This window comes from Camelus ferus, chromosome 1 (genome assembly GCF_009834535.1).
Source record: "Camelus ferus isolate YT-003-E chromosome 1, BCGSAC_Cfer_1.0, whole genome shotgun sequence".
Lineage (NCBI taxonomy): Eukaryota > Metazoa > Chordata > Mammalia > Artiodactyla > Camelidae > Camelus > Camelus ferus.
Genome location: NC_045696.1, coordinates 41218057 through 41242166, shown reverse-complemented (window position 1 = coordinate 41242166; position 24110 = coordinate 41218057). Strand labels below are relative to the sequence as shown.

General features: G+C 37.8%; 1 protein-coding gene across 1 annotated transcript in view; it reads left to right on the top strand.

Moving 5' to 3' along the window:
* ABI3BP (ABI family member 3 binding protein) overlaps positions 1–24110 on the top strand; it is a 241633-nt gene that overhangs the window by 209415 nt on the left and 8108 nt on the right. The window contains 3 exon segments of the mRNA XM_032477890.1: positions 464–532; positions 6692–6901; positions 10224–10332. Of these exon segments, the coding sequence (XP_032333781.1) occupies positions 464–532; positions 6692–6901; positions 10224–10332 (388 nt within the window).

Genomic DNA, 24110 nt, shown 5'->3' with positions numbered 1-24110 from the left:
AAGGATTTCAAATTAGAGAGAAAAGAGTTCCAGTTTTCGATCATCTATCTTACTCAATTTTGTGATAATTATGAGACTTTTTAATTTAAAAATTATGCTTCATTTTAATACTTTGTTATAGAAGGTACTCCTTCCCTTTGCAGATGCAGAAGAAAGTGCCCAAGATCTTTAAGAAAGTCTTCCTTAAAAAGTCTAGATTAGCCAATGCTTCTTACTAAATCACATTTCATTACTAATTACACATCTTAATTTATCTGTGAACATTAGCTACTTGGTTGTAATCTTTAAATAATTACTTATTACACTCCAGAACACTTGCAGCAGGACACAAAAGACTTTTATTGTAGATGACAATGATAGTAATAATAATAATAATAGAAATCAAAGTTACAAGCAGTTGACTAGGAGGCATATTAAAAACTTGTAGTCTTTACTACTTTTTCATTGTATCTTCCATTCTCAGGTAATATGACTGACTTTAGCTCAAGTCCAACAAGAGAAACTGATCCTCTTGGGAAGCCCAGATTCAAAGGTATGTGTATGATTGGCTCCAAATCTCAATTTTAACAAAGCTATTTTTGGTGGGTGTATGAGTCAGCTGTTGCTGTGTAATAAACAGCCATAAAAATCTTAGTAGCATACTGTGATAAGGATTTATTTCCTATGTGTCTACAACTCGCCTGGGGATCAGCTGATCTAGGATATGCTTGGCTGGATGGTTCTGCTTCTAGCAGCAGGTACAGCTGGACCTCTTATAGGTTGGGCTCAGGTCTGCTACACATCTGCTCATTCTGGTGCCTAGGATGAGGGATCAACAGGAGTGACTCAGGAGAAGCCATTCTCATGACAATACAAAATGAAGAGGGGGGAGTGCAAATACACAACCACATTTCAAGCGCTTTCTTATGTTACACCTGCCAGTATCCATTAGCTAAAGAATATCACATAGCCATATCTCCAATCAAGGATTGGGGGAGTATGCTCCTTCCATGGACATAAAGAATATTTTTTAACAATAATCTAATCTACTGCAATAGGAGAGGTATTATGTGATATAGAACTCAGCATTTCCTTTTGTAATATGTTTTTCTGAAGTATTAAATTTGATAAATTTTAGCATATGTATATATCCATGAAACCATCATCCCAATCAAGATAATGAATACATGCACCACCTCCAAAAGTTGTATCACGTACTTTCATAATCCCTCCTTCTCACTCATCCCACCCAACTTCTAGTCCCTGGGTAACCATCTGCCATATTGTAGTTAAGTATATATTTTTGGAATTTTATATAAGTGAAAAAATACAGTATGAACTTTTTTCTCTGATTTCTTTCACCTAACATAATTATTTGGAGATTCACCCAGGTTGCTACAGGTATCAATAGTCTGTTCCTTCAGCTAGTATACTATTATACAGATGTATAATAATTTATTAAATCTGTTCATGACATTTGTGTTGTTTCTAACATTTTTACCTTACCAATAAAGCTGCTTATGATCATTCATGTCCAAAGCTTTGTATAGGCATATGCTTTCACTTCTTTTCAACAAATTCCTATAAGGGAAGTGGCTAGATCATATGTAAGTATATATTTAACACTTTAAGGAACTGCCAAACTGGTTTCCTTAGCAGTTGTAATGTTTTACCTTCCTGTCAGCAGTGTGTGAGAGTTCCAGTTCTTCCACATCTTTGCCAGCTCTTGGTATTGTCAGACTTCTTAATTTCAGCCACTTTAGTGTGTTAGTATCTGATTATGATTTTACTTTGCGTATCCTTAATGACTAAGGATGGTGAGCATCCTTTTGTGTCCTTATTTATGATCCATTATCTTTTTTGATGTGTCTGTTCAAATTTTTGTCTATTTTTTATGCAGTTACTTATTTTCTTATTGTTGAGTTATAAGAGTTTTTATATTTTCTGGGTGGAAGACCTTTTTCAGATACATGCTTTGCAACTATTTTATCCCAGTGTGTGGCTTCTCTTTTTTAATTTTAATGAGGCTCAGTTTATCAGTTTGGTTTTTTATAGATTGTATCTTTGGTGTTGTATTTAAGAAATCACTGACTAATCAGAGGTCACAAAGCCCTCCTCTGTTTCTTTGTAGAAATTTCGCCTCTGTTTCCTTCTAGAAGGGTTCTACTTTTACATTTAGGACTGTGATCTTTATTGAGTCAAATTTTATATATGATACAAGATATGAATGCAAGTTTATTTTCTTGCTTATGACTATCCAATTGTTCCAGCATCATTTGTTGAAAAAACTATTCCTTCCCCACTTAGTTTTATTTGTACCTTTGTCAAAAATCAGTTGTCCATATATATGTGGAACTGTTTTGAGGTTGTGTAGTCTATTCCACTGATCTGTTTATCTACCTTTCCATCATACCACCATGTCTGGATCACTGTGGTTTTATGATAAGTGCTGCAATCAGGTTGTGTTAGTCCTCTAACATTATTCTTATTTTTCAAAAGTTGTTTTGGTGACTCTGGTCCTTTTGTATTTCCATCTGAATTTTAAAATGAGCTTCTCAATGTCTAAAAAAGAAATATCCTACTTAGATTTTTATTAGAATTGTGTTGAATGTGTAGTTCCATTGGGAAAAATTGACAGCTGTACACTGTTAAGTCTTGCTATCTATAAACATGGTATATCTTACCATTTGTTTAGGTCTTTTCAATTTCTCACACCAGTGTTTTATAGTTTTCAGTGTAAAGACAACTGTGAAAGTAGTATTTCTTATTTCAGTTTCTAATTATTCATTGCTAATACATAGAAAAACAACTGGTTTTTGTACATTGATCTTGTGTTCTGCAACCTTGCAAAGCTCTGTAAGTTTTTTTGGTTTTTGGGGGGTTTTTTGTTTTGTTTTTTGTAGGTCCATTGGATTTTCTACATACAGAATCGTGTCATCTGAGAGGAAAGTTTTACTTCCTCCTTTCCAACTTTTTTCTTGCATTATTGTACTGGCAAGAACCTCTAGTAAAATACTGAATAGAAATAGTGAGGATGGGCATCTTTTTCTTGTTCCACATCTTATGGGAAAAGCATTTAGTCTTTCACCATTAAGTATGGTGTTACCTGTAGGTTTTTCATAGATGCCCTTTATTGGGTTGAGAAAGTTTTCTTCTGTTCCTCCTTTAGTGAGAAATTGTTATGCTAGATTATGTCTAATGATTTTTCTGCCTTTCTTGGGATGATTATATGGTTTTTTTTTAGTGTATTAATATGATAGAGTAATTATTCTTGAATTTTAGGACTAACTTTTCATTCCAGGGACAAATTCTACTTGGTTATAGTGCATTCTCATTTTAATGTACTGTTGGATTCAATTTGCTAAAATTTTGTATGGAAATTGTATTCAGTGTGGGATATTTGTCTATAGTTTTCTTGTAATGTCTAGGACAAGTTTTAGTATCAAAATAATGCTGAACTCTCCTCTTCAATTTTCTGGAAGAGTTTAGAATTGGTATTGCTTCCCTAAATATTTGTAGTATTTACCAGTAAAGCCATCTGAACCACACATTCTCTTTGTGAGAAGGATTTTTCATATAATTTACTTTTGTTAAAAGATATGCAACTGTTCAGAATATTTTGTCTGTAGTGAGCTTTGGTAATTCTTGTCTTTCAAGTTACTGGTCTGTATCATCTAAGTTGTCAAATTTATTGGCATAAAGTTGTTCATATTCTCTGATTATTATTTTGATATCTGTGTAATCTGTATTGATGTCACCTCTCTCATTCCTGTTATGATAATGTGTCTTTTTTCTCTTTTGCCTAATCAGTCAGGCTGTAGGTTTATCAATTCTTTTGATCTTCTGACAAGTTCAACCTTTTGTTTCATTGATTTCGGTCTGTTGCTTTTCTGTTTTCTCTTTCATTTATTTTACTCTGATCTTTATTGTTTCCTTCTTCGGCTTAATTTGAGTTTAATTTTCTCTTCTAATTTCTTCAGGTAGAAGATGAGCTTATTGATTTGGGATCTCTCTTCTTTTTTAATATGGAATTTAGTGCCACCAATTTTCCTCTGGATATTGTTTAAGCAGCATCCAAACATTTTTGATATGTTGTGTTTTCATTTTTACTCTGTTCAAAATACTTTTAATTTCCCTTTTGGTTTCTTCTTTGACTTATTAGAAGTATGTTTTTAATTTCTAAATATTTCAAGATTTTCTGGAGATTATTGTTACTGATTTCTAATTTAACTCCACTGTTGTCAGATACTCTGTATTACTTGAATCCTTTTAAATTTATTAAGACTTTTTATGGCCCAGAATATAGTCTATCTTGATATATATTCTGAGTGTACTTGAAAAGAACGTGTATTCTGCTGTTCTTAAGTGGAATGATGTATGTGTTTGCTAGGGCTGCCATACAAAATACCATAGGCTTGCTGGCTTAAACAACAGAAATTTATTTTCTTACAGTTCTGGAGGCCAGAAGTCTGCGAGCAAGGTACCAGGTTTGGTTTCTCACATTGGAAGTTAAGGCTTCAACCTAGGAATTTTAGGGAAACACATTTCAGACCATACAGTGTTCTGTACATGTCAGTTAGGTCCAGTTGCTTGGCTGCATTGTGCAGTTCTTTTATATCCCTAATGATCTTCTGTCTGCTTATTCTATCAGTTAATGAGAGAAGAATGCTGAAATCTCTGACTCTGATTGTGGATTTATTTCTACTTGCAGCTCTGTCAGTTTTTGCTACATGTATATTAAAGGCCTGCATTTAGGTATAGACCTAAATTACTTAGGATTGTAATAAACTCCTAATGAATTGATCCTTTGTCATTATTAAGTGACTTTTTCTGTTTATGGTAATATTCTTTGCTCTGAAATCTGATTTGTTGATACTTCTATATTCATTCAAGCTTTCTTTTGAAAAAGGTTATCATGGTATCTCTTCTTCTCATCCTTTTACTCTTACCCTATTAGTCTCTGTATATTTAAAATGTTTTTCTTATAAGTAACATATAGTTGGGTCTTGCTTTTTCACCCAGTCTAACAATCTCTGTGTTTTATTTGGGCTGTTTGGAAACTTACAGTTAATGTGACTAATGAGATGGTTAAGTTTAAATTTATCATCATCTTGCTGTTTGTTTTCTATTCTTCGTTCCCTCTTTCCTTCTTTTTCAGCCTTCTTTTGGACTGGGTATTTTTATGACTCCATTTTATCTTTCTGGTTATCTTATTAGCTATAATTCTTTGTTTTGTTATTTTAGTGGTTGCTTTGGGGCTCATAGATTTCATCTTTAACTTGCCACAGTCTACCTTTCCAGACAACTTCACAGTGTAAGAACCTTACACAAGTATAGAGCTTTTCTCTCCTCCTGGCCTTTGGGCTGTTGTCATTATACAGTTTACTCTTACATATTATATACATCACACTAAATTATTATTATTTTTGTTTAAATAACAAATTATTTTGAGATAATTAAATAATAAAAATATCATGTTTACTTACCTATAGAGTTACTGTTTCCAGTGGTCTTCATCCCTTTGTGTGGAGCCATATTTCCATCCGGCACCATTTTCCTTCTGCCTGGAAGGACTTCCTTGAATTTGAATTTTTCTTGTGGGATGAGTCGGCTGCTTATGAATTCTGTCAGCTTTTGAATGTCTAGAAAGTATTTTGCTTTGCTTTTTGTAAAGATAGTTTCAGGGGGGAGGGTATAGCTCAGTGGGAGAGCTCATGCTTAGCATGCACAAGGTCCTGGGTTCAATGCCTACTACCTCCATTAAAAAATAAGTAAATGAATAAATAAACCTAATTACCTTCCCCACACTCAAAGAAAGAAAAAGGAAGGAAGGAAGAAAAGGAAAAGAAAAAAGAGAGATTTTCAGTCGTTACAGAATTCTAGATGACAGGGGTTTGGGTTTGGCTTGTTAGTCTACACAGTCATTGCTCTACTGCCTTCTCACTTGCATTCTTCCCAGTGACAAATCTGCCACAATCCTTATCTTTATTGTTCTGTATGTAACATGTATTTTCTTCTCTGCTTCCTTTAAATATCTCCAGAAATTTAATTTGGATCTCTTTTATATCTTCCATTTCTTAATTTTATGACCATGTGGATTATAGTGATAGTAACTGTTCTATTGTCCTTGTCTGATGATTCGAATATCGACCCAAGTTCTAGGCTGGCTTCAAATGATTTATTTTTCTCCTCATGGTGGGTAATATTTTCCTGTAATTTTACCTGGTTGGGTGCAGAATATATTTTTCATTCCTAGAATTTTCTTAGATTTTATTCTGGGGTGCAGTTAAATAACTTGAAACCACTTGATCCTTCTGAGTCTAGCTTTTAAGATTTACTGGGTGGGAACAGAACTGTGTTTACTGAGGGCTGATCATTCCTCACCACAAAGGCAAGACCCTTTTGAGTACCCTTTCCAGTGCCCCATAAATTATGCAGTTTAAACCGTGCACAGGGGAGCCAGGTTTCTTTTGGATATGAGCGCAAGCTACGCCTATTTAGAAGAGTAAATCAACAATAACATGCATGTCGTGCATCCCAAAGACAGGATTCCAGATTTTCACAGATTCAGACCATTCACATCACTGCTTTCATTCCATCTGCTTAAAATGTCAGACCAATGTCCTCAAGCAGATAATTTTATTTATGAGTTCACCTCCACCTTCCTTACAAGCTCAAAAAATGCTCAGTGTCAGCGTCGTCTCTCTCTTAGGTCCTCACGTGCGGTATATCCAAAAGCCTGACAACAGGCCCTGCTCCATCACTGACTCCATCAAACGATTCCCCAAAGAAGAGGCCACCGAGGGGAATGCCACCAGCCCCCCGCAGAACCCACCTACCAACCTCACTGTGGTCACTGTGGAAGGGTGTCCTTCATTTGTCATCTTGGACTGGGATAAGCCATTAAATGACACTGTCACTGGTAAGATCATGGCATGAGGACTGTCACTATGGTGGGAAGCTGACAATGCAATACCTCAGTGTGGTGCCTTGAGTCCAACTATGACCTGCGAGGCATAGCTCAGGAGTAGCAGGTCCTAGCAGACTCTGCTGTCCCTGTGGCACACTGTTATCAGTAGTGTCATGAGATGGGGAAAGATAATCTCTGGCCTGTCTATGGGCTCCCTGATAATTTGGCAGGTCTCTTTAAGTTGCATACCTTCCATCGAGATGAGATTTTTCAAAACCATCCAGACTCGATATACCTTCACATTTCATTACCAGAAAATTACAGATAACATATGGGAAGTTACCACTGCTGATAGTATTTAAGTCTGTTTTCCTTTCACCATCCCAATTTCTAGATGGACCTAGAACTTTCAAGCAGGCTAAAAGTTATTTCAGTCATTTTTGTTAAATTTTTTTTTAATTCTATTCCTGGTCAATTTTCTGCTCATCTCAGAAGATTTTAATTCTGCTAATCACTCACCCAATTTCTTTAAAAATGACTATAAAAAATAAGTTGTTCTTTGAATTTGTTGTACGGGATTTTAATTCTCCATAGTGAACAGGATAGTCAAACTAGAGGGGAGGGGTGGGTGGGAAGACTAGCAGCCTAAATCAGCTAGAAGATACAGCAAACAGCGTGAATCCACAAGGTTCCCGCTGCTCATGTCCCCTCCCTGTGCCTGGGGCAGGTGGACAGTGAGGGGAGGCGCCCACCCAGAAGCTGTCAGGGGGAGTAGAAAGCAGTACACAATGCAAGGTGAGGAGAGGGGAGGTTCAAGGAGCTGCCAAAAAAGTTTTCTGTGAGTAACGGAGGAAACAGCAGCTCTTTCTCCTCAGACACAATCCTTTGTTCTGGGCAACTTTCAGTGTAAGCAGCTTATCTTTGCTTAGCTGGCTTTAAAAAAAAAAATTTTTTTTTTATGTATTTCCTTTCTCGTGCAAGGGTTGCCTTTGTTTTGAGAAGCAGCCGCTGCCTGTGGTTCCTGGGGATCTGACTAGTCTTGCTTCTTTACTTGGAACTACGCCAGTAGGTGCTGTCTTCCCAACATCTAAAAATCAATCTCTAATTATTGATTATCTACCCATATTAAAAAGTTCAAAACTCTCAATTCGTATGCAATGCTAGTAAGGAGTTCCTGTGATAGTCTGAGGCTTAGTTCTCACAAAACCAAATGATCTATAAAATTTCACTTGCCTTAAATACAGAGGAACATCAAGTTAGAACTGGTTAATCTAAAGTATCTGAAAATCTATACATATTCACTTGAGTGTGTCAGTAATAGCTGATTCAACTTTTTAAAGCAGAAGGATTTTCTTTTCTAGATTTTCCTTCCATCATATAACTTTTTAAAAATTTACATGACCCTGTAATCTCAAAGAATCATGAAAAGCATATACTTTAACCAATTACTTTTATAACATTATTACGAGATCTTTCACTAGATACTGGACTTATAATAATAATTTTCATGGATAAAGACCACATCTATAGCTATAGTATTTTCTAAATAGAAATAAGTCCATACCTAACCATTACTCACCTGGTCTATATTTAAATGTTGGACCATATGCCCTAATGATCTGTCCTATTTTTTCAATTTTTGTTTATTTCTTTGTGTTACATTAAATACCACTTGATTTCACATGTAATCTTTTATAAACCAGCAGCTTGGATAAGAGAGAGGTTAATTCTCACATCACTGGAAAATGGTTTTGCAAGAAAGGAGTGAGAAAGATAAAAAGAGACTGAAACATACTCTTCATTCCCAGGTTGACCTCTGTCAGTAATTGACAAGCATATATTCACCTCTAGTAAAAACATCCAAATTCAGATGCTTCTCCATGTCTCTTCTACACCAACATAGGTGCACCACAGAAATTGGCCATAGCCTGGGTCCTTGGACAACTTCAAGTTATTTAAAAGGTGTCATTTCATTCTACGTCAAGAGCATCCTGACATAGATTTAAATTGCAGACCAGCTGTGTTCTAGATATCCAACATAGGTGTATAATTAGCCTCTTTGAACTTTAGGGTTTTTATTTAATAATAATAATGATAGTTTGCAGTGTTAGCAATTTATTGTGAGTATAAAACTTAGAGAGTTTGTTCAGCATAAATTAGAAGCTGTTAAATTACTGTTTGTCAGCAATAACAGCAGGAGGGCTGATAGACGTGGTATTATCCTCATTATTATTTTCATGGTCTATTGACAAGAATGCGTTGTTCCCAATCTTTGTAATAAATAAGTATTTTCTAAGTGAATTATCTCATAATAAGGCAATAAAACCCTCCGAGGGGAAAGAAGATACCAATTATTCAGTATTAGTTCTTTGTAGATTTTTTTACGTCTTTACTGTTAATGAAATATTTCTAAAATCCTCTGTTTTAAAATAAGAAATACAGGCACATACTTTTGTGTTGGTGGTGGTAGATTTTTATATTGTTGGTGGATTTGTGAAAAAGCCATTATCACTTTAGAGCCTTAAAAATGAAAGATATATTTACGAAGCCCAAGAATATACATTCTAAAGCTAGGATTCTGAAAGAAATTCTATCTTTTAAATTATGAAGATAACTGCAAGTTCATAGAAACATGTCCTTAAGTTAAATTTATGCAGATCTCTAAGTAGACTTTAAGGGCATAATTTTATTTTTAATAAAAGGGTAATTATCAAGGGGGCAATGTAAACAGTATGTGCAAAACTTATGCAACTTACATAAGCAGTAGGTGCCAACATCCCATAATTCTATAGTTCAAAATAACAAGTTATAGGAGAGTATAGTTCATTATTTAGTTAATTGTTATTTGCTGCTATGGTTTTAAACTCAAAGTTTTTGCAGCAGTACTGTGTATTCAGTAACGCTGTCCCCAGCTATATCATAAATCCCTGTTGAGCAGGAAATGAGCTTCTACTAAACCACCATTCCTCATATAGTGCTTTCCCCACACTGGGCTTTCCAATGATGGCAGACTATCTGACTTACTTACCAAAATCGTGGGGTACCAGTATCCAGTGCTACCATAGGTGCATCATCAGTCTTCACAGTTACCAGACCTTTCCTGCTCTGGTAAAGAGAAAACAGAAATGGTCAATGAGGAACTCCCACAATGCTCTGGGATCTTCATCATCTGCTGACAGTCCCCATTTGGAAGTTACTAATCTGTACCATCAGTCTACCTCTAGGACCGCAGTCTCAGTTGCTCACTTTTATGAGAGTGACTTTGTTATGCTGTTAGCTTCAAGAACAGTTAAATCTTCAGAACGTAAAGACTGTTGGCTTTTTTGCTTTTCAGAATATGAAGTTATATCCAGAGAAAATGGGTCATTCAGTGGAAAGAACAAGTCCATTCAAACTACAAATCAAACCTTCTCCACAGTAGAAAATCTAAAGCCAGACACAAGGTAAGCCACCAGCGCTATTCCAGGTGAATTCTGAGAGTGCAGAAATCGTAGCAAAGGAATGAAATGACATCATCCTTCTTGATCTTAAGCTCTGGTTTGCATTTCGTTCTTTGGCTTTCTGTACACAGTGCTAGATAGCCCTAGAGTCGTAGTTTGCAAATATGCAAGTTATTGGTGAGGATACAAGAGCTGACAAGATGGTCGTGTAAGTTTACAGTGTAGCTGGGAACATTGAAAAGTAGAAGGCCATTAACATCTAACGTTGATATTAAATACCAAAATTTAGAGGACGAAAGGTCTGTAGACCAGAGACAACTGGAGTGTGCCTGGTGTTCACTAGAGGGGAAGCACAGAGGAATCTGGCTGGCACGCGGAAAAGGAAGGGCAAAGAGACAAAACCCTGCGAAACATTTCGGCAAATGTAGGTGAAAGTTTGTGATAGTTAATGCTTAAAACAGATACAGGCTAGTCCCAGACATAGCACTTCTTTTCTTTTGGGTCTTTTTATCATAGACAAATAAGCACAGATTTTTGAAAATGGAATTATGTAAAATTAACATTGTTCAATAACAAACAGCTTTTCTCAGCATCCTGTATTGCACATTGATATCAGGTTGTTTATATTGCTGTAGAGTTTGTGATTCCTTTTTAACTCTCAAATACCCAATATTTTATCAGTTTATTATTGCAAAAAAGTTAAAAGCCTTAGATAGTTCTAGAAATATGGTAGGAAGTGTTTGGGTTTTTTGTTTGGTTTCATACGGCTAAATCATCAAATGCGTTGCTCAAAGGGATTCTCCAGTGGATACAGACAAGCATTTTCTTAATAAACCAACATGCTAAATTCATTTCTGGACTAGATTTCACTCTCTGTGAGAAATCACTTTCTTTCCTCAAACTCTAAAACACTGTTTGATAAATTGTCTATGATTTCAGTATAAACCAGCAACAAAAACAACAGAAAAAAAAAACCCAGAAAAACCAAAAAACCTGACATCCTAAGTTATAATATATCAAGCAACATAGATCAGTTTTCAGAGGAACAGAATCAGATTTTCCCGATTGAGTATTTCATAACTTGATAAAGTTCCTCAGTGTTAAAAAGATCAGCAGAGGTGAAGACTGGAGCTTTAGCATCAGAGATTTTTTTTTCATGTTTTATTTCTCGCATCTTTCATGGTGGTCATTTAACTGAACTGAATTAGGCATTGAGTGTGACACCCAGAAGAGCCTATTTTGGCTCTGACAGCAGTGAGACTCTTCCAGTCTTTTCAGGGGAAAAGAAAGCATCTGATTTACTATGGAGGGGTTGCTGTATGCAAACTGTAGTCCTGTATTGCAAAAATAACCCTTGTCTACAAGTGTGTTTATTTTTCTCTAAAGTTCTCTATTTGAGTTGTAATATGGAAATTTTTGCAACTGCTTATTTTCTTAAAGATATTAAGTTAGCCAAAATAAGTATTTTTACTGAAAAATTTAATTAAAAGCCCATTTGATGATCTTGGTTCTGTTTCCTTAGCCAGATTAACAGGGAGAGAGCCAATTTTTACCATAACGTATTTTAAGGAAAGAGTAAGAGAGAAGAGGTCATTTAATTTGGACTTTCATAAGCGGATAAATAGAGTGCATCAGACTCAAAGACAACCTTGTCAATCCACAAATTTACAGAACTTGTTTTTTTCTCTTCAGTGTCCTGCTTTTTACTCCGCTTGAGAAAAAGTGAGCTGTGTAGGTACACAGAAAGTACACTGAAGGGCATCCAGTTTCTCAGTGCTCACTGTGTCCCTTTTCTGAATCAGGCTACTCTCCGATTTCATAGTGCGCCTCCCAGCTCATGATCAGAAGTAGAACACAGTTATTCCAGTGACATTTTAAACCTGATTTTGTTTGTAGAAGGCTCGCATATGCATTCAGCTGGCATTTACTGAGTGCCAGCGATGTGCTCAGCCATGTGCTTGGTGTTGTGCCAACAAACAGGAGTAAATGTGGTGCCTGCCCTTGAGGAGGTCCAGGCTGGTGGGGCAGGTCACCAATGAGCGATTATTCTATACGAAGTGCTGAGAGCACTGGTAGAAGTCCACACCCAGGTGTGGTGGGAGCCCGGAGTAGGCAGCGCATCACCAAGTCTGGGGGAGTCAGGGAAAACTTCCTGGAGAAGGTGACACCTGGGCTGAGGCTTGAAGGATGTGGGGGAAGGGGGCACCCAGTGACATGGTAGGGGAAGGAGGGTCAGAGAGAACAGCACATGTCAGTGCAGTGGCCCGAAATGGCATGGGTGTATGCGGCGTTCACCAGGGGGAGGGGTGAAAAGTGGACGGAAGCTGTGGAAGCCAAGTTATGGAAGGCCTTCTGTGCCAGATCAGGACGCTTGGCCACAGGACGGGGAGACCCTGAAGGATAGGAACTGGGGAGTGACTTACTCTGACTTTCATTTTAGTTTTCATTCTTTGATTTAGTCAAAATAATCACTCAGTACTATAGCTCTTTATAATGAGTAGCAGTTGGTAGAACAAATCTAACTAAAAAGAACTTTTTGTTAATTTCTAGCAAGAGTACCATGTTGGCATCTGACCTAATTGGTCAAATAGGTGCATAAGAGAATAGCGCCTTTGTGCTGAGCTGGATTTCATCCTGGAATCGCAGGACCAATCAGGTCATGGGGTTCACGTCTAGCTTCTGGTTGTAATTGTTCTGGACTCGCACTCCTTGTTTCTGGAGTCTGCCTCAGACTCAAAGACAACCATGCCCCCTTTATCCCGCCCTCAGAGGATGTGTCTTGCTGTCTGTCCTGTCCTTCGTCAGTGCACCTTCTACGGAGGACCCCTGCCGCCTGTCCTTATCTCAGGACAAGCAGAGCCCAAAGGTGGCCCTTTCTGGATTTGTCTTTGGAAAAATCAATATTAAATTTGGTTTAGGAATCACTGAATTCAGACACCCATGCCAACTTTTATTACTTAGTGTAAACTTAGGGCCATTAAGTGTGTCTGTATGTGGCTTATTTAAAGTTATTTTTAGTTTGGTGTGATTGAATGAAATCCATTCATATATGAAGATTGTTCATGTTCTAATATATGATTTGGAGGTGGGGGGAGTTAATTAGGCTTATTTATTTATTTGATGGAGGTCCTGGGGATTGAACCTAGGACCTCAGTGCATGCTAAGCGTGCACTCTACGATTGAATTATACCCTCCCTTTCAAATACAATTTGACCAGGATTATATTGACAGTCCCTAATGGGTCATGATTTAAAAGTTGTGTATCAGTAGTTTGAAGTAAAGAACATTTTTGCACATATAATACACATGGATGGCAAATATAATACATGTGGATGTAAATGTGCTCTAATGAAAACTGTTTCAGCTATCATATGGGAAACTTTGTGGAGATCACGTAGTCCAGGAGATCCTAGTCCCCAGTGAGCCTGTGAACACTGTGCTCTCAGAACAGACGTATGCTGGAGATTAATTTGTCTTTATCGGGCAAAAATATTTTGACCTGAAATATTAAAGTTATATGTTGGAACCCCTATTAGTCAAATAACCAAATAAGTTAAGGAAGAATAAAGTGAAGTTGAACCATTTCATTTATTTTGAGATTTCTGAAGCCTAAAAGTAGCTGAGGAAAACAAAACTGACATTCGTGAAGCATCATAACACAGAAAAAAGAACCTTCCAGTGTAGGACTTACACCCACCTTCTGCAAGTTAGAGGAGGAGAGAAGTCCTCGTGGAACACTTGGGATGCGAACGTGACAATGAAGGGTGCGATGGAATGGGGTGGGCTGGCAAGAAGAGAGAGCAGCAGCAGGATTGGCTTTCAGACGAAATCCGCGTGCACAGCTTAGGTGAAATGCAGGGAGTCCTCAAAGCACCTGCTCACAGAAGCCACAGCAAGGGGAATAAAGTCACGAGTTCCCACATTTGGGTTTGTTGGCTTTTTCGATGCAGGCTTTTTTTATACGTTCTCACATTGTCAAGGCCAGGTTTCTTTCCATTGTATCTTCTCTGCCCCAACCGTGATCCAAGATTAATGCTAATATAAAGCTACTCTGTAAAATAAAGAGGAAGTACGTGCTGGATGCAGCTAGCAGGTGTTTTTTATTAGCATTAAGGAATGAGGAATGACTTTAGTCACATTTCAGTGTTTGTGGAAAATTTTGAGTCAAAATATATGGGAAACTCCCCAAATAGACAAACCTGAATTATAGCTGTTAACATTCCCCCATTAAGTTCTGGAATTCCCTATTTAAAAAGCTGGAAGATAATAACTTCTGAAAGATATCTGTAGCATTGTTCTAATTCCAGGAGACACATAGAAATAATTGATTGTAGTAGCATTTCCCATCATCTGTCCTGACCGAAAAAAAAAAAAAAAATGCACTCCCAAACCAGGTGATAATTACGGGCTAATCACTACACACTGACACGGGTGGAGCAGAGCTTGGTATGAGAACATTTAACCCAGGAGAATCAAGGCAGAGAAAATAGACCTACAGAGGGGTTTTGGTTAAAAATTCTAAATGTTCACACTATTCTAAAACCAAAAAGATAGTCCATGATGCTGCCCTTTCCTTCTTACAGTGTTTGTTACCCTTTTCCCTGCCTGATTTTTTGCTGTGTTTTGCTTTTGTTTCTCTGCCTTAAAGTTTATTAATTTTTTAATATATTTTTATTGAAGTATAGTCAGTTTTAATGACTTAGGCGGGTTTTGATTTATTGTGCAGAAGCTCAAAAAATAAGCCACAGGTAAGGGACCATCCAGCAGCCATCCAGCTGCTGGGAGATTTCGGCCGCTCGCCCAGCGAGAGATGTTTCTGTTTGTAGAAAGGGGAGCCTCTCAGCTGCTCTGAGAACTCTGGGTGCAGCCCTGAAGGCGGCGTGGTGGCGACCAGCCCAGAAGATACGTGTGCACAGGGAGAGGGGCTGTTTGTGGGGAACCAGAGCTGTTTTACTCAAGTCAAGCAGCAGAGCTCTGTTAAGAGAGGCAAACAGCTGTGGCACAACTCCATCGCTTTCTGTAGAGGATCCATCTCTCAACCCCACCCCTAAAACACAAAGAAAATGTAGAGATGTTAGTGTCCAGCTGAATCAGCACCCATCTAGCTCACTACCCAATATTTATTTTCCACTTATTTTATTCCCCATGAAACCTCATTGTGTGGCTCTTGTTTAAAAGAAAAATATTAAGAAGAGCCTCTCCTGTCTAGAGCCAACTACTTTGTTTGCAAAGACCACTATGATTATATTAAGTTCTGTGAACAGCAGGACTGATAAAGTATATGGCTTTAAAAAAATCAGTCTTAAGGATGAGTGTAGCTCAGTGGTAGAGCATATGCTTAGCATGCGTGAAGTCCTGGGTTCAGTCCCCAGTACCTCCATTAAAAAAATAAAAAACAGGAAAAAAATAAAGATAAAAACTAAGTGTTACACCATTCCTTAAAGGGAAGTGTGGACACATTGATCTTGAAGTCTCTCCCAGCTCTAAAGTGATAAAATCTTATGCTCTCAGCAGCCATGCACAGACTCAGTGGGAAAACTGGAACTGAAAATAAAACCAAAACCGAGGTCAGTTGTACGGCAAGTAGAATTGTCCTGAATAACCATTTTTGCTTTGAATCCTTCTGTGGTCTGTAATCTGTTTTCGGACAAATTATTTTTAGCACACATTTTGGTAATCCATCCATGGGCCGGGTCCTTCCTGATGAACTGGTTGGACACTGTGGCTTGACACACAATCACTGTCCACTTAAAAAGCCCTTTAACCTCACTCTTCTCTTCATGTGAGCCCATGTCTCCCCTCGCTTGGCTGAAAACACTGAAGAATCCACTTTGTATGCCAGACGCACATGTGGCCCAGCAATTTCCTATGGAAAATGTACTCTGTCGGGTAATTAAGATAAATCAAGTTTACTTAACGTGCTCAAGTACTTCACCGTCCTCTGTGGCGTGAGGATTCTGGAGAACAGTCCTTCCTCTACGGCCAAGACCTCCCAAAGTCTCCGGTAGTTGACAGCAAAGACAGTTTGGGACTGTTGTTTATGTTGTTTGACTTCATGCAGTCTTGGCACTGAGAATAAACTGGAAGAGAGGCAGCAGCTTCTTGTAAACTGTAAATCTGATTGAACAAAGCAGGCGTGTGGAATGGCCATTATGCCCTTACTCATAGTGTCTTTTGAAATTCTGGCCTCTGCCATCTGAATTAACTTTCTAACATCTCTTCTCATGGACTTCGTAGAAAAGGATAAAATTAAGCTACTGGAGCATCAGGCATTTTATTTCGTTTTATTGTCAATATGAGTAGCAGCAGGACAATTGCTTCCTCATTAAAGTGGAAAGAAATTGATTTGATCGCTCAGGATTGCAACTTTTCATCAGGCAAAAGAACAGCTAAGAGCACAGGATCTGGCTGGTCTATAAAGAGAGCAGTTCTTTTCACGACACCAGATTGTTTTCATTACTTTTCACTTTAAATTCCTTAGTATCTAGGGAGGAGGTGCGAGATACTCATAGCAACACTGTGGAATTAGAGTACAGCCCAGATCTGGAATTTGTGTGTCCCCCGCAGAAATGGGAGACACAAGAAACGTCCCTAAGGATCTACAGGGCAGCTTGTTAATGACCCCAGATGCCTGCTGATGCCCTGCTCTCCTCCCTTCTGTTCGACTTAGGCTTATTTTGTCCTCTAAGTGTCCCTGCAGCTCTGCCCTTTGCTTCTTACCTATGTTCCCAGGCAGCACAATGTCCGCACATGGCAGGTGTCCAGAAATGCTCTCCACAATCCTGCAGTGCCCTCGGAGAACTGACTGACAGATTTCCCCCTCCCCATTCCACTGCCCCATACCTTTTTTTTTTTTTTTCTCATTCCACTTTTCCCTTTCTCTCTGTCTGACTGAAACCCGACCTGAATGGGGCCCAAATATTTCAAGATTACACTAGGGGTTCAATCAAGCTAACCAAACAATTCAAACCAACAAAGAGCTACAGGGTGGCCTTTCTATATAAAAAGTGGTTTGCTTGAGGTTTATGAGCTTTTGTTAAGTTTATCAAATAATGAAAACTACAATTCAAGCTCTATATTATGGGCAAAAATAGAGGAAAAGGGTTATAGAGGAACAAGGAAGGGAAATGACAGAAAGAAGTGTCTGCCCTAACCAGACCTGGAGGTTAGTCTCAGGCTGGACCCTGCGGGTGGGAGCTCCCTGCCTCTGACAGTTTCGCCCGTGAACCACAGATGCCCTTTTTACATCCTTTACAAACACAAAAGTATGTGGACATGGAAGAGTTCTCCCTTGAGAGTTCTATGGCAGTGTTTGTCAAGTTCCCGAAGAACAGAAGCACCTTTAAAAAAAAAAAATTCTTTCGAGCTACAAATAGAATACCAGAGAACATTTATAATGACTTACTTGGTGACTGGTACCATGCTTTTCCGTGCATCATCTCATTTAATCCTCTCCAAAAAACTCAAATCCTTTTATGCCCTTATGAGGCAATAATTACTATAAGTAATAGTCTCCTGACAAATACAATTATTATCCTCATTTTTATACATGACGAAATTGAGGTTCAGAGAGGTTAAGTAACTTACCTTAAAGTTACACATTAGTACGGCTGTGAACCCAAGTCTTTCTGGCTCCAGAACCCGGGGCCTTACCCACAGCACCACGCTGCCTGATAGGGCAGCCGGGAAGACTGTTTTTGTTTGCATCCGTACCTGCCCGGGAAGAACCAGGCATGGCTTCTGCCTGGAGTGGTATTCATTTGGCTTGTCCTCTGCGAGGCCCAAAGCTTGACTGCAGCCGTCACCTGGACTGTACTTCACTTACTCATTTGATGAAGGAGGTCTTAGAAGCGGCTTTTTTAATTTAATTTTCATTTTGATCAGAAGAACATGTGTATGGTTTTAAGACTCAAATACTACTAAGCAGTTCATTCCTATTCCTAAATGCTTTTTGCTGGAATCAACTGTTTTCAATAATTTTGCTCTTTTTTTCAGCTTTATTAAGGTATAATTGACAAAATGGTAAGATATTTAAAGTGCACAATATGATGATTTGATATACATACATTTTATAAAAGGATTCCTCCTGAATTAATTTAATATTTCCATTACCTCATATTTACTACTTTTTAATTGGTGAAGACATTTAAATTCTAATCTCTTGGCAGTTCAGTTATACAATAGTGTTATCAGCTATAGTCACCACGTTGTACATTAAATCCTCAGACCTGATTAATCTTACAACTGAGAGTTTGTACCCTTTTACAATGTTTTTTTTCCCCTGTGATCACTTTTCTGCCCTCTGTGATGCTATGCAATATTTGTTTTTCTCTGCTTGGCTTACTTCACTTATTGTAAAGCCCTCCAGTTTCCATGTTATCACAGATGACAGGATTTCCTTAATTTTAAAGGCTGAATAATATTCAAGTGTGTGTGTCCACATACATACATATAGCTGACTCTTGAACAACGTGGTTTTGAACTGAGGGTCCATTTGTACATGGATTTTTTTTCCCAATAAGTATAGTACCAGTATTTTCATTTTCCAGATCTGTAAGTGTGGGAGAAGGTTTGTATTTGATTAGAGATATCAATATGTGAAATCAAAAGAATTGGGGTTTGAGTCCTGATTCTATCCAAACTGTTTCAGCTTCCTGCCCTTGGATGAGCCATTTCTCAGTTCCCTCATTTTGCAGCAGAGATAGCAGTACTCAGATTTTCGACTGCCCCGGGGGGTGTTGGCACCTATAACCCCCCTCATTGTTCAAGGGTCAAGTGTGTGTGTGTGTGCGTGTGTGTGTTACAATTTCTTTATCCAGTCATCTGCCAATGAACACTTAAGTTGTTTCCATACCTTGGTTAGAGTGAATAATGCTGCTATGAACATGGGAGTACAGGTATCTCTTCAAGATAATGATTTCATTTCCTTGGATATACACCCAGAGGCGGGATTACTGGATCACATGGTAATTCTAGTTTTAATTTCTTAAAGAGCCTCTATACTGTTTTCCAGAGTGACTGTACCATTTACATTCCCACCAACAGTGCACAAGTGTTCCCTTTAATCCACATCTTCACCAGCATTTGCTGCCTCTTGCCTTTTAGATAACAGATCACCCTAACGGGTGTGAGGTAATATCTCATTGGGGTTTTGATTTGCATCTCTCTGATGATTAGTGACGCTGAGCATTTTTTCATGTGCCTATTGACTATTTGTATGTCTTCTTTGGAAAAAAATGTCTTTTCAGGTCCTTTGCCCATTTTTTAATTGGGTCATTTGCTTTTTTGTTATTGAATTTTATGGGTTCCTTATATATCTGGGATATTAACCACCTATCAGATGTATGTTTTGCAAATATTTTCTCCCACTCCATAGGTTGCCTTTGCATTTTATTGATGGTTCCCTTTGCAGGGCAGATTTTTAGTTTGATGTAGTCCTGCTTGGTTTTTTGTTTTGTTTTGTTTTTGCTTTTGTTGCCTTTGCTTTTGGAGTCAGATTCAAAAATCATTGCTAAGATTGATGTCAGGTTGCTTACCTCCTGTTTTCTTTGAAGAGTTTTGTGATTTCAAGTTTTATGTTTAGGTCTTTAAACCCTTCTAAGTTGACTTTTGTGTGTGGTATAAGATAAGGGTCCAGTTTCATTCTCTTACATGTGGCTATCCAGTTTTCCAACACTATTTATTCAAGGGACCACTTATTCAGCTCTTAGTTTTGTTGATCTTTTCTTTTGCTTTTCTGGTCCCTATTTCTTTTACTTCTGCTCTGATCTTTGTTATTTCCTTCCTTCTACTAAGTTTGGGCTTAGTTTGTTCTCTTTTTCAAGTTCCTTGAGGTGTGAAGTTAGGTTGTATATTTTTTATATCTTTTTTCTTAATGTAAGCACTTATTACTATAAATGTCCCTCTTAGAATTGCTTTTGAGTCAGCCCATAAATTTTGCTATGTTGTCTTTCCATTTTCCTTTGGCTCAAGATATATTTTGATTACTCTTTTGATTTTTTTCTTTGACTCATTGGTTATTCAATAGTATGAACTTTCCCATTTCTCCTTGTAATTGATTTCTATTCTCTTATCATACTGCCTAGAAAAGATACTTTATATGATTTCAATTTTCTTAAATTTATTAAGACTTGTTTTTTTTAATTTATTTATTGGTTGGGGGAGGAGGTAATTAGGTTTGTTTGTTTGTTTATTTATTTATTTATTTAATAGAGGTACTGGGGATTGAACCCAGGACCTCACACATGAAGACTTGTTTTATAGCCTAACGTGTGACCTATCCTGAAGAGTGTTCCATGTGCACTTGAGAAAAAAGTGTATTCTGTTGCTTTTGGGTGGAATGCTCTGTATATGTCCGTTAGGTTCATCTGGCCCAACATGTATGTTAAGTCCAATGTTTCCTTATTAATTTTCTGTGTGGATGATCCACACACTGTTGAAAGTGTGGTGTCGAAGTCTTCTGCTATTATTATAGTTTAGTGCTATCTGTTCCCCCCACAGATCTGTTAATATTTGCTTTGTTTTTTTAATTGATCTTTGTTTTTTGGGGGTTTTTTTTGCCTTTTTTTGGTCCAACTTGGTTTTTTGTTTTGTTTTGTTTGGGGGGGTAATTAGGTTTATTTATTTATTTGTTTGTTTATTTATTTTAATGGAGGTTCTGGGGATTGAACTCAGGACCTCATGCATGCTAAATACACACTCTACCACTAAGCTATAACTTCCGCCCAATATTTGCTTTGTATATTAAGGTCCTTCTATGTTGGGTACATAAATATTTGCAAACGTTATATCCTCTTGATGAACTGACTCCTTTATCATTATATAGTGACCTTCTTTTTCTCTTATTAATCTTTGCCTTAAAGTCTACTTTATCTTATATATAGGTACCCCTGCTGTCTGTTGGTTTCCATTTGCATGGAGTATCTTTTCTATCTTTTCTCTTTCAGTCTGTGTGTGTCCTTAAAGCTGAAGTGAGTCTCTTGTAGGCAGTATTAGATGGATCTTATTTTTCTATCCATTCAGTCACTGTATGTCTTTTGATTGGAGAATTTAGTTCCATTTACATTTAAAGTAATTACTGATAGGTATGGACTTACTGTTGCTATTTTGTTCATTATTTTCTGGTGGTTGTAATTCCTTTGTTACTTTCTTCCTCTCTTGCTCTCTTCCTTTGTGATTTGATGACTTTCTGTAAAGTTATGCTGTGATTCTGTTCTCGTTATTGTGTGTGTATCTACTATTGGTTATTACCATGAGGCACACATAAAACGTAACAGTCTATTTTAAGCTGATGACAGCTTAACTTCAAACACATACAAAGGCTCTACTTTTTTATCTTCGCTCCACATTTTATTTTTGATGTCACAATTTACCTTTTTTATACAGTGTATCCATTAATAAATTATATTATAATATTTTTCTTTTAATTCTTATATTAGAGTTATAAGTGATTTACCCACCATGATTTCAACATTAAAGTATTCTGAATGTAACCATATATTTACTTTTGAATTTTATACTTTTGTGTTTTCCTGTTAGTAATTAGCATCCTTTTGCTTCTGTTTGAGGAACTCTAACAGTTCTTGTAAGACCAGTGTAGTAGTGATGAACTCTTTAGCTCTTGTTTGTCTAGAAAACTCTCTCCTTCAATTCTGAAGAGCAACTTTTATGAGTAGTTTGTTTGTTTGTTTGTTTGTTTTTAATTTCAGCACTTTGAATATATCATGCCACTCCCTTCTGACCTGAAAGTTTCTGCTGAAAAATTTGCTGATACTGTTCTGTGAGTTCACTTGTACATAACTAGTTGCTTTACCCCTGTTGCTCTTAAGATTCTCTCCTTGTCTTTAACTTTTGACAATTTTATAATTAATGTGGGCCTCATAATCAGTGTGGGATATAGCTGGGGCAGGGTGCAGGTGAGGAGGGAAGTGTGCTCCTGTATCCATTAAAAACTGCTTCTTTCTTTGCTAATCCTGTGGAACTTGTAAATGCAAGCCTCACTGGCTCTCAGAGCCAGGCAATGTGGAGACCTAGCCCCTTGGGCAGCAACTGCAAAAGCTAAGGTGTCAGTCATTTATACAGACTTCTTCCAGGGAGATACTAGTGACTTGGTTTTACTGTTGGAGTGGGTTGGAGGGAGAGGGCAGGGAAGGTGTCTGCTAGCTTTCCTGTCTCTGGGGGAGGATCACAGCCAACCCCTAAATTTGCCTGCCGTTAGAGGCTTCACCTTCAGGTATCAGCCCTTCAAAGTATGCAGGTAAATCCCTTGCAGAGAAAGATGGGAAGATGGGCGTTTTTGCCTGCTTTCTCTGTGCGCAGCCCTGGGGGATAGCTAGTTAAGAACCGCTTCTTTACTGTGGTGCTCTGGGACTCATGAATGCAAGCCCTGTTGGCTATCGGAGCCAGGTGATCTGGGGACTCATCCCTTCAGACGGAAGCTGTAAAAACGGGCACAGACATGTTTCCTCTCCACTAAGCCCTGGGGGCATGGCCATGATGGGTGCTTGTGCACTTGGGAAGTACAGCTTCTTTGCTATATCCTTATGCGTCGCATAAACACAAGCCCTACTGGCTTTCAGAGTTTGGTGTTTAGGGGACCCATCCCTCAGGTGGGAGTGTTAAAAGTTGGGGTGTTGTGTGTGGGGTACAGCTGACTGTCCTCAGCTGTACAGTCGATGTGTCTGTGGGAGGAGAGCGCAGGAGGAGATACTGTGTCCCCATCTTAGTCAACCCTCTCTCATTTTCAATTATCTTAGCTATTTCTTCTGTTAATTAAATCTCTAGTTTTAGACTGACCATATCTCCAAATGGTCAAATTCGCAAGTCGTGTATTTGTTATGTGTATTTCTTTGTTTATGGCAACATCTCCTGGAACCCCTCACCATCATTATTTGCCTCTCTCCTGTGTTGAATCCTCTAATTCCTACATCCCATGTCTTCCTTGTTTATTTACTCCCTTGCCTTCTGGCATTTCTTGAGAAATATATCCTGAGAAAAGGTTATGGAAGAAAATATTTTTGAGTCCTTTTGTGTCTGAAAATATCTTTCTTTTACTCTGATACTGTTGCTCAGCCACACATATATTTTAGGATAAAATGGAGACTCTTGAAGGCATTGTTCCATTGTTTTCTAACTTCCAAAGCTAAGATGCCACCTGTCATTCTGACTCTGAATCCTTTGAGTGGGACCTATTGTTTTCTCAGAATATTTTAAAGATCTTGTCTTTATCACAGTACTCTGAAATTTTCCAACTTGTGCTTGTCTTTTTTCTTTTCTCATTTTGCTGGACAAACATTAAGCCTTTTCCTGGAAACCCATCTCTTTCGATTCTGGGAAATTACTTAAAAACTTTCTAGGATAATGTTCTACCCTCCTTTTCCCCTCCTCTCTCTTCTAGAACCTACTAGGGTATTTTTTGGTTTTTTGGTTTTTTTCGGGGAGGGGGAAGCTGTTATCAGGTTTATTTATTTAATGGAGGTACTGGGGATTGAACCCAGGACCTCGTGCATACTAAGCGCATGCTCTACCACTGAGCTGCACCCTCCCCTAGAGCCTACTAGTTAAGTATTGTGTTCCCTGAAATAAGCCGCTAATTTCCTTATTCTTTCTTATTTTTCGTCTCTTTTTGTTGCAGTACTTTTAAAATTTCCTTAATTTTTATCTTCCAAACCTTCTATTTAAAGTTTTATTTATTCTGTACTTTTTATTTTTAAATAACTTTCTTGTCCTCTCTGAAATTTTTGCATAGCTTGAATCCTTTACTTATTTCCTATGTGCAATCA